Here is a 16160-nt window from a genome sequence, read left to right on the forward strand (position 1 = left end):
TCTGGGGCTGTGTTTTTCTCAGAAGACCAGCACAGCTATGGTTACAGAAATATACTTGCCTTTTCTTAGCCTTAGCACCTTTTTTCCTCTTGCTGTCCAGCCTCCCTAGCCAACGGAGAGGCAGCAGCAGAGTTTGGAGGAAGCAGGAATCCTTTTCTCCTCCCTTCCTCTCAGGACTTCTCCCACACACACACCTTTGACAGGAGTTTCAGGAGTAGAACCACGGAGGGGAGTCTTTAGCCCTTGTTTTCTTTTTAGAGGCAGTGCTGGTGAGATGAGGGAGTGAGTATCTTTCTCGGACAATCCGTCCATTTTAGCCAATGTGTCAGATAGTATTCTGTATACAGTGATAATGCAACATTGCATTTTAAATTATTTAATCCTTAGGGTACTGGTATTTTCTAGACTGCCAGGTGCGTACTTTGAAGTTTGTGTGTGTATATAAAGTCTGTAGTCTATAAAAAAGTTAACAGAAATTCCGTTTGTATGATTTTGTGTTTTGTAAGTTTTGCAGCACTCAGTGTTGGTCAGCTGTTGATTGCTCTTCACTCTGGTTCCCAGATTTTTTCCCCTCTTCCTTTCCCTGCTCTCCACTGCCTTTCTGATGTCAGCCTTCCTACCCTAAAAGCAGACAGATGAGACTTGGAGCCTATAGGCTATTGGGGGAAATTCCCCTTTCTTTTAATTACTTGAAGGTCAACTAAAAATATTAAAATATCTGGGTTGTCAGGAGTTCCCCATAAGTTCATTTCTTCAGTGTAATCTCACCCCTGACTTGGTGCTGACTCCAATACCATGGTCTTCACACAGAATTGAGCAGCAACATGGTTTGGAATGATCAAAACTATAGATACAAAAAAGGTGAGACGTAAACAGGAGGAAGCCACTGTCTGGGCTGGCTTGAGAACAGTTGCCACATACATATCTATGTAGAATTTTTTACATGAATGCTTTTACTTCTTTCTGGCAACCTAATGAATTAATATTTTATGGCCATTTCTTGCTGCTATTGAGCTCAATTTGTGTATTAAATGGAGACTGAAGCTGCCTTTTCGCCTTTTCTGTAGACTTTGCTCCACTTCACTTGAATCACTCGATTGTTTCTTCCCTTTGATTTTGCCCTCCTCTGAGCTGGCCCTAAACCTGCTCTCAGGAGGCAAATGCTCACTTCCTACAGGCAGCCACCACAGCGGGCAATAGCTGCCCTGGCAGTGGCGGCCTCAGCAAAGGCCAAAGATGTAATGGGTCACAGGGACACTGCAACTAGGAGTATTTCAAGAGCAGGGTCAGGCATAAGGGACAACAGAGGCAGGGAAGAAGGAGTAGGGTAAGCGTGCAGGAAATTTACGCTAAACCCCTGTTTAACCTAGCAGCCTGTGGGTCAAACAGATTGTTGCAGAGTCTTTCGAACTGGCGCCTTTCAGTATTAAATGCAGTACACGTGTTGATGTACAGCCCGGAGGGCTGTCTTACCTGTAGGTAGGCTCCTTCTTAGTCAAAGCTGTAGCACAGAGCAGGAGGACCTAAAGCTGAATGTGAAAAGGGCAGCTCCTGGCCACCTTCCCGGCCAAGCGGCTCGGAGACAAATTGATTGTAAGAGGCCCAGAGCGTGAGTTTGGTTGGTTGCTGCCAGGGCTCCAGGAATGCCTTGGTGTGTTTCTGCTCTAGCCTAGCTCACCTGAGCTTCCCACGAGATTGTCGTCTTGTTCCCTGTAACCACAGGACGAGGACCAACTTGCTCAGCTGCAGGGTTTCACCGCTGCTGAGTTCCACTGCTGATCCTTCAAGCTAGGTGGATTTCTTTTCTCATTTTGAAAAGCAATTATGGAAACAAGAGGCTGCTTTCTGCCTCCTGGAGAGCTGCCATCAGGGCCCTCACTCTTAGCATGTCGGTACTCGCAGTGAGAAGCGAAGAGATGATGCCCCGTCTCTCCCAGGCCTGGAGGCTGTGGATTTGCAAAGGGGAAAGTCTGAAGTGCATGGTCTGTGACAGAGTGTGTGAAATTCTGAAATAAAACAACTTTCCACAGTAACCTGGTTGTCTCTGGTGTGTTTATAAACAAAGGAGTGTCTCTCTGCTTTTTTGTCTCGGTGCATCACTTTTATGCTGACATAACCCTGCACCGCACCAGCGCCTGGGGACTGACGTGCCCCTTGCTGATTAACTCGCTTTCCCTCTGCGGCTCTGGGCACTCCACAACTTGTCTTGAGAGAGCAATCAGCTTGATGCTGGCTCCTGGCAGCCTCTGCGCCGGTCACAAGATGATGCGTAATTATCACACTGCGCCTCCCCATCCTTTCTCCGATAGACCGCGTGCCCGGGCAGGCGCCTGCCTTTCATGTGGCTCCCCAGACTTCACAGGCTTCCGTGAATTAAACTTTAATATTAAATCTTAACCTTTCCTGTGTGGACAACTCCGCCCTTGCTCAGTCACACCTTGGTTTCTTCATGCTAATCCTCATCTTTTATCCCAGCATCAGCCTTGGGGCAGTGAGGAAGCCGCTGTGCCAGGGGCCTGTATCTCCTGTATCCAAGCTCTTGGCGGTGGACCCCCTGGAAAGCCTAGGGCTTGCAATACATGTTTAATGGATGCAGCGGTTTGCACCTTTGCATAAAAGCTGTCCTGGCATGAAGAAGGAGGAAAGATCAAAAGATAGGGGTTCATTTAATGTAGAGAAGAAATAATTGAGGAGAAGAAATAATTGAGGAGAGTCATGATAATTATTTCAAGTATGGAAAAGGTGGCTACAAAGAAGAAGAGCGTAAATGGTTCTCCAGGCTGCAAAGACTCAGCATCTCTTTTTGTTCTTAGCCTAAGGAACAAACAGCTCAGGAGGAAGGTGGATTTTGGAAAAAGCAAAATATTTTGCGTGCCTTGTTATATAACCGCAGTCCTGTCCTGGCAATGAACGTAGCTGAGCTTACATTTTACTTATTTATTTTTGCCATCTCCTCACTCTAAAAAGAAATAAATCAATTCCAGCTTGACTGTTCTGTAGCTACTCTTATAGGCTGGGAGAGAGAGGATGACTGTACCCCAAATTTGAGATTATCGTGTTGAACTGCATGATGAATGTTTCTTTTTTTCTCCAAATACTATCACCTCTGTGTTTTTTTGAGGTTTATTTTAATACTCTAAACTCCAGAAAGGCTGCAAACAGCTGCCACTTTTTAAATTTAGTCTCATGGAAAAAAGGGGAGCCTCTTCCAAAAGAAGGGTTTCTTTTCTGGATAAGATAAAATTTGTTGGCCCACTCCCCGCACTAGGTATGATTCATTGGCTCCAGCCTGGCTCACTGAATCTGGGAACGGATCTTGAAATGTTGGGCTTTACTCACAGATGCAGCAAGCAAGAAATGGGAGATTCTGCCCTCCTACCAGTGAAAATCAGGATTGGCTTCCAGCCCGAGGAGGACTGCTGCAGTCCAGACACTTGGGGAACTGTTTGAGGTACCTGGATTTTATCTTTTTTATCCTTGTCAGGCTGTTATGATCTGAGGGATTCAAGAAATATCCTCCCCCTCCCCTTTTTTCTTTTTAAGATGCAATACCTTGAAATAGTTCTCATTTCACAAGTGTGTCCCCTTCACAACTGGGGATAGCACAGTATAAAAGTCTTATGAGCATACTTTGAGAAGGACAGCATTATTCACAAGTCACAGAGCCAGAAATGTGGTGGTGAGCAGGCTAATAGTATGTTTATAGTATGTGATCCTGTGGAATAAGCTTGCAAATGGTAAGGCAAGGTGGTCAGACCAACGGGTAAGGCAGGGAAGATCTGAAATCATTCTGGACATAGAAAGCGTTCTTCTTGTTTTCCGAATTGCAGGAGAGTGGGAGACAGAGTTTGGCTCACAGAACCCAAACTTTTTGTGATTTTAAGCTTTCCTAAGTACTCACGCAAAAGTCAGTTCTGAACAAAATCACTTTAAACACACTAAATGTCAGATTGATTTTTATTTTGTTGCCTTGGTTCAATTTCTCTGGCTCCAGTGGCTAAGTAGCTCTTTGATCGGTCTATTAACACTCAGTGCTAAGCTTCTCAGGGGAAATATATATATATATAAAAAAAATATATAAATTCTAACCACATTCTTCATGGAAAGCCTTCTCCATACAAATAACTGGCAAAAGTTGCTTGCTTGAGTTTTTGGTTTTGTTTTGGATTTCCCTTTTTTAGGCAACAGTTCCCTCAGTTCAGCCCAAGCCCACCCCTTCCCCTGCCTCTCACTGTGGTGGAATCGTCACTGTTCCACAGAAGCACAGGGGTGATAGACTGTCCCATCAGACATCCCACTGGAATGATCCCAGTGGTGTAAGACTCTCTTGTCTCATTCTGCTCGGCATTGCAAAGGACAGAGACCTAACAGGCAACAGTCACAAGGGCATAGATGGCAAATGATGGACTGCCTGGGCTCTTTACCTGTCCCATGACAGACGTTACTTCAAAACTCGTAATGGCCTGGCAGGCTCCTTACCCGCTTTGGAAGGTGAGAAGCAATCATTCCTGGAAGCAGGATAGCAGAGAGACGTTTTTGCCTTCAAATTCTTGAATTTATTTAGCACGGAGGATAGTTACGGCTTTGGACGTAATAACTACTGCCACTTACAGAGATGATATAATCTGAATTATGTTCAACTCCTGGTTGTTTATAGCGGTGGTGGTACACTGTCAGAGGGTCTGAGACACACTAAAGCAGAGGTAGTACAAGTAATCCCACAGGCCCCAGAGCCGCAGCTCCCACGTTGCTTGTTAGAGAGCACGTTGGCAGAGGTCCCAGCTGCCTGGCATTCGTGTGGAGGTTGGTTTTTGCTGAGGCAAGCGCATGACCGAGGCACAAACCTTCTCTTTTCCAAATCACTGCCCGTGGCCCTGAGAGAGACAGTAGAAAGCATCTAGTCCAGTGCCTTGCCTTGAACAATGAGCTAGTGATTTGGATGAGGAAACTTTCTTCTCTTTATTTTTTTTTTTTTTTAATTTCTTTCTTATGTAAGAAGAGAAAGTTAATAAAAAGGAAGAGTGGTCCATCTTCAGTCTATCACTTTGCAAAGGAAGATGCTTTGGTGTCACCGGAAGACTGGACTCCGAAGCCTGGTGGCCTGGGACAGGCTTCACCCTTTTGTGGTCAACAAAGTCTCACCCTCTGAGTGCCAAAAGAGCAGGCCAGCTCTACCTCCCCTTCAGAGGTGGGCTGCCGTGACTGGTTCCACAGACAAACCTTGCTTTAGTCTCAAACCAGCTTGCTCAGCAGGCAACCACAGAAACCTCCTGTCCTTAAGAGAACTGCAAACCTTCCTCACCAAGCGCCACAGTGATACCAGTATGAGGGGCAGTAGATTGAGAAGCCACAGCACCTACTCGATACGATACTTTGGCCACAAAGTCTTCTTTGGGGACTATTTTCCAGCTTGCCCATGGCCAGTACCCCTGTAACGCATCTGAGGCGGCTCTGCTGAGGCCACCCGCAAGCCCATGTGCAAGTGCAGGGAGCAGAGCAGTCTCAAAGTCTCCTGAAAACATCTTCTTTCTGACATCCTTTGCCAAATCTCCTAACCCACAGACCTTAGGAGGAAAAACGACAGTCATTCAGGAAAAAGCTATAAACTGAATGATATCACAGCTGCATCGACAACCACCAGGAATTTCTCTCTCCTCCTCTGTAAACAAGTGTATATTAAAACAGATCGAAGTCTGCTGGTAAATTCCAGCCACCAAGGAGCTGCTGCCTACAAAGAACTGAGAAATATTACTGAATAACGTCTGCAGTGTTCCTCTCCAGGGACCTGGGGAGCTACAGCCTCAAAGGTGATTTATACCCAAATGAGTTTCAGAGCTTCATCTGAACTACTTGGTTTGTCAGTGTTCCTGCTGAAGCTGCCTACCAGCATCAGAGACAAGGAGATCTCAAACACATAAGAGATATCCCCAGGATCCTGTTTTATTTCGCATTCACAGTCTCTCTTCCTGGCCTTATCGAGACACTCTGAAGTTACATGGAGTTAAAAACAAATCCCCAGACGGAGCACAGAGAGCGTAGTCTGGTATTACCAGCCTTTCATTCTGCACTCCCCTCACTGAGCACAGAGGCTGAAATAACTTTCAAGGCTCAAGTAACTTTTCCACATGCTTCAGCCAAAGCCAATGCTTTGGCTTCAGTTTAGATGCCAGGTTCAGGAGCGCAGTGTAATCGCCGTTGGACTGAAGCAGTGTCCCGGGCACTGACAAGTTCTGACACGTCTGAGGGGCACCGAGACAGTGAAAGACAAATCCACTGAAACGGCGATGGGCTGTTAAACTCACCCACTGGTGTCTGTGGCTGGCTGGGATGCTCCAACCTCGTAAGCTGTACCTGCTCTTCAGGCCTTGGCTCTCGCTAACTTTGCACTGCTGGAAAAAGAAGGCATGTGCACTGCCACTCTCGTCTTCATCCTTTCGCACGGGAAGGCACAAGGCACCTGGCACGTGTGACTCCAGCAGATGCTGATAACGTACGGACACATACATTTTGATAGGCACCGAATTCACAGTCTGCAGCAAGGGCCATGTTAACTACAGCCCCGCGAAGAACAACAGTTGCCCTGAGATGTGTTTCTGTTCTTTTACTGCTTGGACAACTGGAAGGCTTTTGTTTGTGTGCTAAACCGCTCCCACATGTGCTAACACACACACGGGGGATTATTCTTAACCCCCCCACCAAATACTTTCATCATAATAAAACAAGGCTGGACAATGAGAAAACCAAAAAAAGTCCCCCGATGGTCTGAACAAAACTCAGCACCCCCCTGCACGCGTATTTTTTGCTGAACATAATTTTCAACCAGTTGTAGCTTTGCTCAGGAAATTCATGCTTGGGCAAGTTATGAGTTAAAACTTACCTCCCTCTTACCAGATTTGCACAATGTTTTCACTTGTGGCAGCTGGCCACAGCCTGGCTGATTCTGAGTAACTAAGCCTCTGGAGAGCCATATTTTGTGAGCTATCAGCATGTGCTTGGCATGCCCACGTCCGTTCAGTAAGAAAAATGTAGGTGGAAAACCAGGATTGTTTCCATAGCTTGAAAATAATTGAACTGTAAGTTGCAAATGTAAATTGCAGATTTAATCCTTTTTTTTTTTATTAGCCTCATTTCAAATGTCAGTGATATTTACGTACCAGGATGGAAACACAAGACAGTGAGGGGGTGGGTAAGCAATGGAAGATTTATTAGAGATTCCATTTGGTGTACTAGTGACCAAAACAAATGAGGCAGAGCATATGGCTAACTTATTTTTCGTTTGTATGTAATAAAAGATGGACGCTAATACCTCCTAGCCTGGTCTTTAATCACATACATTTGCTTTTCAATCTAGCTTTAAAATGGAACATCTACAGAGCAATTCCTAAAGAGCTGACAATGAGAATCTGGCAGAAAAGATCCTTCAGATATCTGTGCTGCATGAGGAGAGAAGCAACCAAGCACTGCAAATTAAGAGTACTGCAAATTAGCCTGTTCCGTAGAGGTTGTAGGTAATTCTCCCTTGAAATTGCTCAAAATGTATGGCTGCTTCACCTCATTCCTCTGTTGTGTTTCCCTCGGCGCACTGTCTCCAGGAAAAATTCCTGTTGGTCTCTGGAAATGCTTTGCTCATTGAAGTGCGGGGAAAGGCTTCCTGTCCCTTCTGATGGAAGGTTCAAAGGACAGAAATTATCACAAGAATCCCCTCGGGAAATTGCCCTCACACTTATCCTTCCGCAAAGCCAGCAATGCTCCCTCCTCCCCAGCAGGGCCCAGGGCCAGCCAAAAGCTGTTCTGCCCCTTCCCCGGGCCACTGAGGCTCAGTGGGCACCCAAAGCTGCCTGCCCAGTGCCACCATGGGGGTCCTGATGCAGCATCTGCCAGCCCTTCTCCCTGGCTGCAGCTCTCCCAGGGAAGAGCAAACATCTCCCTCTCCAGCGACTTACTGTCGCTGGTAACCCCGCTGGCCCCAACACCGCGTTCTCCCCCCCTGCCTCCCTCCCCTGCTACAGAGGCCCACGAGTACTTCCCCCCCGGCCCCCGGCCCCAGTCCCTGAGAGCATCCTATAATGATGGCCTAGACTGTGCGAGGAGATGTTACTATGGAAACATTTACGTCCTTGCTGCCTTTTGTGTGCTTAACAACACAGCATTCCGCCTGTTTATCTCCTGTATACTTGCTGGTGGAAGAAGAAAACCTCTTTTCCTTTGCAACGTTTAACTTAAAAAAATAAAAAAATAAATAAAAAAAGAAAGAAAGCAAATACATATATTGATCTTGCACCTTAACAAAGGAGGAGGGTGAGTATTAGGGAGGGAGTATTAGTTTTCCACCTCCTGGTGCTGCTGTTTGGCCGGAGGTGGCTTTCTGCAGTGCTGTATTTTTCAGGGCAGTTCATCACTCCCCAGCAAGGTCACTTTGGCCTCCATCCTGCAGGGAGCTCTGCGGGAGCAGCTCCTTTTGCCTGCGGCTGGGCCCTCACTTCTGGGTCGGGATGGATCTTACTTATCACAGGAGCTCTCTGTGCCGAGGTGCCGGTACCCAGGGCAGGAAAATCACATCCACGGTGTTAAAGCTGTTAACGTGTCAGCAGGAGTTCATTGACCATGCACATAAATTAATCTTCAGTCAGAAGCCACCTTTTTGCGCTGTAAATTCCATTTTCTTCAGGGCTGCCAGACTTCTCAGTCTCTGAGCCACAAATATATTCTGTAATACTGGAAAGGAACGCTTTTTAGACACTTTTGAGTTAGTAGTTCTCTGCTTGGAAAATACTAGTAATTTCTTTTGCACAAAAATTCCCAAGGAATTGTTACTTCGGCTTAAGGAAGTGTCTTCTACCTCGGTCAAAAACCCTGGCCACAAGGGAGAAACCCCTGATGTAATATGTGCAAATGAAGAGAGAGGATTTAAAAACGAATTGGGGACATAGCTCATGGAATTATGTAACAACAGTAATTCTGCAGTCCTTCAGGTAACAGGGAAAAATATGCTGGTCCCTAAATGGCTGGCTTCTGGTTACTTGATTTCACTTTTTTGACTGGGGATTGTTAAAAAATTTCGGTCTAGAGCTCGTAACGCAGAGAAATTTCCACACAAAATGGAAAGCAGGCAGCTGGGAAACAGGCAGATCTGGGTTAAGTTCCTCATTGCATATTTCATTTTTGCTTGCGTGATTCTTGCTCACACTTACCCAGAGTCCTTTCAGCGAAATCTATAATTATCTTTCCAAGATGAAGGATTGGGTGTGTATAGCATTTCTGTTTATTTAGCTACGATTACGGTTTTACAATCACTCTTTTCACTTAAAGGAGGAGCAAGCAGGCGCTGCAGGGGATGTGAGAGCTCTCCCTTAGCCAGTGAGCACACGGAGATGCTGGCCACCCAGCCAATCGCCCACTTGGCTTCTTTAAAAGCTGCCGCATCCTCTAAAGTTTGCTTTGAAGCAAGATCTGCCTGCTCCGGGGTGTATTTATCAGAACAGTCATCTTAGATGGCTCAACGGCTGTGGTATTTTCTGGCATTGCAGGACGTTTTTCTCTGCCTCCTCCATTTTAATGAGTCATCCCAAAATCTGTGCTTGCTTCTAGAAAAAAGGCAAAACAAAACAAAACAAAAAAACCAACAAACCAACATGGAGGAAAAATTTCAAAATATTTCATTCAGTAGCTAATACTCAGTTTACAGATGTGGAGTGACATATATTCTGCTTTGTAGTGATGGTAGTTAACATCAGAGTAAAAGTAGACACTGGGTCACGCCCATCCTTGCAAATTATCAGTCAACTTGTTTAATAAATTTCAGGGAGTTACACCTGGGCAAACTCAGTGAAGGCCCTGGTTTTACACAAATACTACTGAGGCCCTAACCGGAAAACTGTGGAGCCTTTTGCAGAAGTAGCCGAGAGCAATTTGACCTGAAGGACGATGATGTTTGAACAAGCAAGGACCCACCGCAGCTCTCGGAGTTGATGGCGCGCTGTGAGGTTGGCAACGTGGAAGAGCAACCGTTTGAAGCTGGATAACTCCGGCACCGTGAGGAAAGCACACAAGTCCTGATCCTCCCAGCTCACTGGAGCTGGCTGACGCTTGGCTGACCTGAGTGAAATGATGAAGGGACTGAAACCAGCAGAAAAGTGTTGACCCCTGTGAGTTTACTGCTGGGTTACTGAGGGCCAGACCAGCTGGAGGAATTGTATAGCTAGCAATAGGGTGGCGGAAGAAGGCTGGCTTCTTTCCTAGCAGCAAGTTGATTTAGATCAGATAAAACATAATGTGAAACTGCGCTTTAAAAACTTCCAAGTTGACGCTGCCTTTTACAGCTGCAAGGCTGTGTAGGTGATCCATTAATGCTCACATCAGTCTAAGTAACGCCTGCACAGAGAACAGAGAAGCAACTGTGTCACAGTGAAACTGCATGGAGGAGATGTTGTTCTCATACCTCAGCTGGGGAATAACCAACTTCATTTTCAGCTCTTGCATAGGTTGAAGGCACTAATTAGACCCATGCTGTCAGCTGCTCAGCAGCATGGCTGTCCACTGAAGCTCTGCATGAACCACTCTGGGTCAATACTGCACCATGGCCACAGCGAGCCCAGCAGGCTCAGGTCAGTGATGCAGGCGCCATCATGCACACAAAACACACCAAAACCTATGCCCCCCAAAGCAGCCATAATCTGAGCTCCGCATGTGTGGGGCAGGCAGGGAGGGAAGGCGACACTGCCCTGGGCAGACACCTTATCTGAGGGAGCAGCAGGCCATGGCGGCCTGCTGCCTCAGTGCTGAAGAGAAGCCATACCAGCGCCTCAGCCCAAGCAGCAGCTGCCACCTATGGCCTGACCTCGACAGGACTCGTCCACTCCACAAGACGAGTGGAGAACAAAAGGGGCCGTCGTAAACCAAAAGGGAGGGAACATATGGTGTTTCGAGAGGGACAGGTCCGCGAAGGCGCAGAAATGCGGTGAGAAGCGAAGGCGCAGAAATGCGGTGAGAAGCGAAGCCGCCTCTCCCTTCCCTTCACCACCCCGGCCGCCATTTCCCTGCCCGGCGGCTCCTTCTCGCCCCCCTCCCCAACATCTGGCCTCGTTCGGGCCCCGGCCAATGACAGCTCGCCCTGGACGTGAACATCTCCCCTCCGGCCAATGAGCGCCCCCCCTTCCCACGTGGCGCTCTGCGTGATGCCTCCTATGCGAGCACCCCGTCTTTGTTGGCGGTTAAACCGTCCCCCTACTCCATCCGCTCCCCGCCGGAGGAGGGGGGGGGGGGGGAGCGTCCTCAGCTGCTCCAGTCACGTGACGCGGCCTCGCTTGCCGGCGAGACGGCCAGCGCGGACGTACACCATATAGTCCCTTCCGCTACAGCGCCGTTGTGGGGTCGTAGCTTTTGTCGGCAGCTCCTGCGATTAACTCGTAGGAGAACGGAAGGAGAGAAGCCCAGAGAGAGAGGTTACAGGCCGGCCGCTGCCGGCGAGAAGCAGATGACGCTTGGCGGAAGAACACCTCACAGCCGGATCTTGTTTTGCTTAAGGCGGTTGGTATATAAGGGCAACGCGCGGGCGGTGCCACCTCATTGTGTGACTGTTGCTGAAAAAAGAGAGGTGGTGTGAGTGTCCTTGTGCGCAACACCCTCCCGCGCGGCGCGGACCGGAGCAGCCTCCCCTCCCCTGGCCGCCATGGCTCTTTAAGGGCGGCAGGGCCAGCGGCGGCATCGGCCAGTGCAGCAGGCGCAGCAGCAGCGGCGGCGGCCTCAGCACACCCCCGGCATCTGCAACCATGGCGTGAGTATTGTGTGTGAGGGACGGGAGTTTCCTCTCCCGTGTGTGGCTAGTCCCCCTCTTTTCCCCTTTAAATGGGCTTTGGGGGCGGGTTTATCACTCTTACGGTAATGGATGGTATCTCGTGGTGGAAAAAAAACCAAACAAACCTGGCTAAACAAGACGGGGGGAAGGGGCATCTTCGTGTGGGCTCAACCTCCCCGGGGGAGGCGGGTGTCAGAGATGGCAGGAAATGCCATTTCAGAAAAACTAACGATAAATTCCTGTGCCGTACGTAGTATAAGAAAAATCGATACCCAAAAGGTAGGGATTTTTCCTCTGAATGGGAGTTAAAGCAGTACATTCCTCGGGAGGGCTTTTTTACCCCGCGTGGGGGAACGCTGCTGTAGCTGGGGGGGGGAATGGGGCATTGGAGGCATCGGGGGCCCGAGTGTGTAAATACCACTTGGTGTATCATCCCGAGTAGATAAACGGGGGCTGTTAATAAGCTGGAAGCAGTATTGTAATCCTTTAATACCGTAGCTTTAAGTCTGTCTTGATCATCTGGAGGGGTTTCATAACCCGCTGGAAACGGGCGTCGGCCGTGCGTTCCGGAGCCCCGGTGGAAACGTGGCAGGATACAAAATGGCGGCCGCCGGCGGGAGGAGGGGGAGAGGGAGGTGGCGGCATCGCGAAATGGCCGCGGCTGCTGGCGTGGGCGTGAGTCAGGGCGGCGGGTGGGCGGGGCCGGCGGCCGGGGCCGTGTTTGGGCATGAGGAAGCCGGGCAGCCCCGGGAGGGAGACTGGCACCTGGCTGCCCCTGGCCAGCCTTCATCAGCAAGAAAGAGAAAAACGGCAGATGTTAGGTTTCAGGCAGACAGCAGCCCCCGAAATGGAAAGGTCGGATAAGTCTATGAGACTACAGCCATACTTACTGAGGAGGTACGGCTTTTTAAAAAGCTACTGTGCTGGTTGAACAAGTACTGACCAATTAAAGTTCTGTTTGCAGGTTTTTCAAGGCACCGCACAGCAGCATTGCTGTAGTCGACAAAAAGACCCTCTACTTGTCTGCATCCTTCGACATCAAAGCATTAAAAGCTGACGAAGATGAGCCTCTTGAACAACGAGATGCTGTTGGGGGATTCATTATCCCCCTTCAGCCAGCCGTGTTCGGTGGCTGAGGAAAGTCTGGGACTCCTAGATGACTACCTGGAGGTGGCCGAGCCCCTCGGTTCGCATGGGTTCTCCAGCGACAAGGCTAAGGCAGTCTCCTCCAATTGGCTTGCTGTGGACAGTTTAGGCAACACCATAGATAGCAGCCAGGGTAAGATCTATTTGCATAAAGTAAATCAATTACAGTGGGACATTATATATTTAGTAATATTCTGATAAAAAAAATAAATTGCTAGTTTTTTTAAAACGTGAAGGCAGCCTCACATGCATACCTTTGCTTGAAGAGTGTGTGTACTACACTGCTTACGCAATACAGAATTGCTGGTTACCAGGCTGGCGTTACAGTAAAGTGACACTCCTATTGTCCTTTTATTAAAAGGACATAGTCTGTTAAGGTACTATTCCCTGGCAGAGGTCACAAGGAACAAGCATGGTTGTGTGTTTCAAATGGCCCTGAATTCTTCTGGTGTTGGAGTAAGAGGGATGGAATGTCAGAACAGCTGATGGCTTACGTTGTACCCTGCAGTCTTCTGCAGCTAAATGGCAGGGGATTTTTTTCTGGTGGTTAAATTTTTCCATACTGACAGAAGAGATAGGGAAGACACTAAAAGCTGAGTTTCTAGGTTGTTCTCAGAAGCTTGAGTTTCATTGGCTGCTGGTTTACTGAAATGGTAATTTTCTTATTGTGCAGAGGATGCCTTCTCTGGCATGGAGTGGATGGTGGAGAAGATGGATCTGAAGGAATTCGATTTTGATGCCCTGTTAGGTATGGAACATCTGGAAGCCACCGTCTCACCAGACGAGCTGATGGCCACGTTGGAAGACACGTGTGATCTCCTATTTACCCCTACCATCCAGGAATTTCACAACAAAGAACCTCCACTGATAACTGACCTAATCACCCATCTCCCCGAGTCTCCAATTGGAGCAGATCCGATGGCCCCATTGGCTTCCCTTTGGTCTTTTCCCCTTTCCCCAGGGTCTCTGACTTCCACTCCAGACCATTCATTTAGTTTAGAACTAGGTAGTGAAGTGGATGTTCTGGAAGGAGAAAGAAAACAAGAGGGCCCCACCTTTGTGGTAGTGATCGCCAAGTCCGAGAAAGAGGAGGAGAACCATTCCGATGATAGTGGAATATGCATGAGCCCAGACTCCTACCTGGGAACACCCCAACATAGTCCCACCAATTCAGTTGGATCCCCCAATGGCAACCAGTTCCCTGCAGACGCCAACTGTGGCTCTGTGCGGGCCAAACCCTACGATCATCCTGCAGAGAAGGTAGTGTCAGCAAAGATGAAAGGAGAGAAGAAAATAGATAAGAAATTGAAAAAGATGGAGCAGAACAAGACAGCTGCCACGCGTTACCGGCAGAAGAAGAGGGCAGAACAGGAGGCGCTGTCTGGGGAGTGTAGAGAGTTGGAGCAGAAGAACCAGGCCCTGAAGGAGAAAGCAGATTCCCTTAGTAAGGAAATTCAATACTTAAAAGATCTGATTGAAGAGGTCCGCAAGGCCAAGGGCAAAAGAGCTAGAGTCCCTGAGTAGGGTAGTCAGCAGTTTCTATGTGCATGTATATAAGCTTGATGCTAAGGCTGTGTATTGCTGTCTAATAAATTATTTTATAGTAAACTTGCGATTCTGGTGTGTGATAACTGGGTATGTGTAAAACGTGTAACTTGCACCGCACCTGGGTGCGAACACACTGGGAGCTGTTGGGTGGGAGGGGGGTGTGGGGATGCATCATGGGGTGAGGGCACACAAGGTGCTTTGAATCTCCTCGGTTAATGCAGTGACACAAGGTGCATGTCACCCACTACGGTTTACACGTGTTTGGTAATAAATGATGTACACAAATGGTGTATGAGGGGAATCACACTGGGGTGTTACTAGTTTCTCAGTAACAAAGGTGTAGTCCCATTTAAAGAATTAAACTTGAGTGTATAAAAGTACTAAGATGATAAAAGATGTGGAAGGTGGGTAGAAGACTGATCTGGGAGGGTTTTGTGTTCAGACTTGGCAGACCTGGATGTTCTTTCTGAAAGAGGTGAATGGTCCAGGGTTCAAAACATGGAAAAAAAAAAAAAAAGAGTTGTGAACATGAGTTGAAGACATGAGCACCGCGCAAGGAGCTAAGTCCAGAGTAAATAATGGCAGTTGTGTTGAATTGGTGTTTTGGGGTTCTTGTCTCCCTGTGGGCCCAGAGGTGTCCACACTGAGCAGGAGGTGTGTATCCTGGCCCATGGTGGTGGGGTTGGGGCTGCCCTCACAGGGGGGTGGGGCAACTGGGCTGAATGGGTAGGGCTACTCAGTGCTCATAGTGATGGAAGGCTTGCGGGTTTTCTTCAGCCAGCCCCTGAAAAGTCAAATTGTAAGGTATAAACCTAAATTGGACTTCTGCCAAGGGGACAGATGAGTTGGTCCATAAAGCTGGTTCAGCCCCAGTCCTAGAACCACAGAACGGTTACTGCTGGAAGAGACCTTCAAGATCATCTGGTGCTGAGGCTGGTGAGGTGAAGGTGGTGGAGCAGCTGGTGTGTGCTGGGGTGAGGGTGGAGGCTGTTGACAGGGAGCCACAGCCGGGCTCCTGGGGCTGGAGCTTCTCAGTGGGGCCCAGTTAACGAGCTGGAGCTGGAGCCTGGCAACAGGAAAGATGCAACAGGGAATGGAAAACCAAGCCCTGCTGCCATGGTGTCTATGAGATGCTGCAGAGAACCAGAACACAGAGATGACAGGCAGGAGCCTGTGTAGCAGGGTGGTTCCTGCCTGTAGATATTAATTAGTGCCCTTCTATTAGTGGGTAAATTTATAGTCTAGCCACTCAAAGCAAGGAAATATTTTTGGTGGTTGGTTCTAGTTCTAGGAGGTTCTGAACATCAGTGAGGTTCTACATCCAGTGTGGCCATACTCTGCTAATGGAAGCTTTGAGATTTGGGACGTGCCATTTTTAACCATTTTGTGTGTGATTTTTTTTTTTAATTTTTTTTTGCCACTGATACCCAGATTTAGCAGCACCTAATCCTTGCTTGGCCTGCTGGAGCCGGGCTTTGGCATGTGGACCTGCACATCCTTCCCTGAGGAGTTCAGGTTCCTTCCCACTTGCACCGACATGACCCAGTAAGCCGCCCAGTGCAGGTGCCTGCACGTCCCAGCCTGGCTGGCTGGGCTCCAGCCAGTCCCTCATGTTATTTAAAATAGAAAATTATCTGCCTGATTTGCAACCTTGTGGGGGTCCTGGTTTCTG

The 16160-nt window shown here is 48.3% G+C and overlaps 1 protein-coding gene across 1 annotated transcript; it reads left to right on the forward strand.

The window, feature by feature from the left end:
• Positions 1-11431: 11431 nt before the first annotated feature.
• On the forward strand, positions 11432-14545 carry ATF4 (activating transcription factor 4). Its single transcript, XM_074168201.1, has 3 exons — positions 11432-11773; positions 12759-13073; positions 13614-14545. The coding sequence occupies exons 2-3, from the start codon at positions 12857-12859 to the stop codon at positions 14462-14464; spliced, it is 1068 nt and encodes a 355-aa protein (XP_074024302.1). The 5' UTR covers positions 11432-11773; positions 12759-12856; the 3' UTR covers positions 14465-14545.
• The last annotated feature ends 1615 nt before the right edge of the window (positions 14546-16160 follow it).

Source organism: Numenius arquata, chromosome 2, assembly GCF_964106895.1.
Source record: "Numenius arquata chromosome 2, bNumArq3.hap1.1, whole genome shotgun sequence".
NCBI classification, from domain to species: Eukaryota; Metazoa; Chordata; class Aves; order Charadriiformes; family Scolopacidae; genus Numenius; species Numenius arquata.

What these genes read in the sequence shown, in the direction of transcription:
- ATF4 (XM_074168201.1), top strand. Translation starts at nt 12,857, where the DNA reads ATGAGCCTCTTGAACAACGAGATGCTGTTGGGGGATTCATTATCCCCC. An exon ending in CACCATAGATAGCAGCCAGG is followed by an intron (nt 13,074 to 13,613) that starts GTAAGATCTATT and finishes CTTATTGTGCAG; the next exon opens with AGGATGCCTTCTCTGGCATG.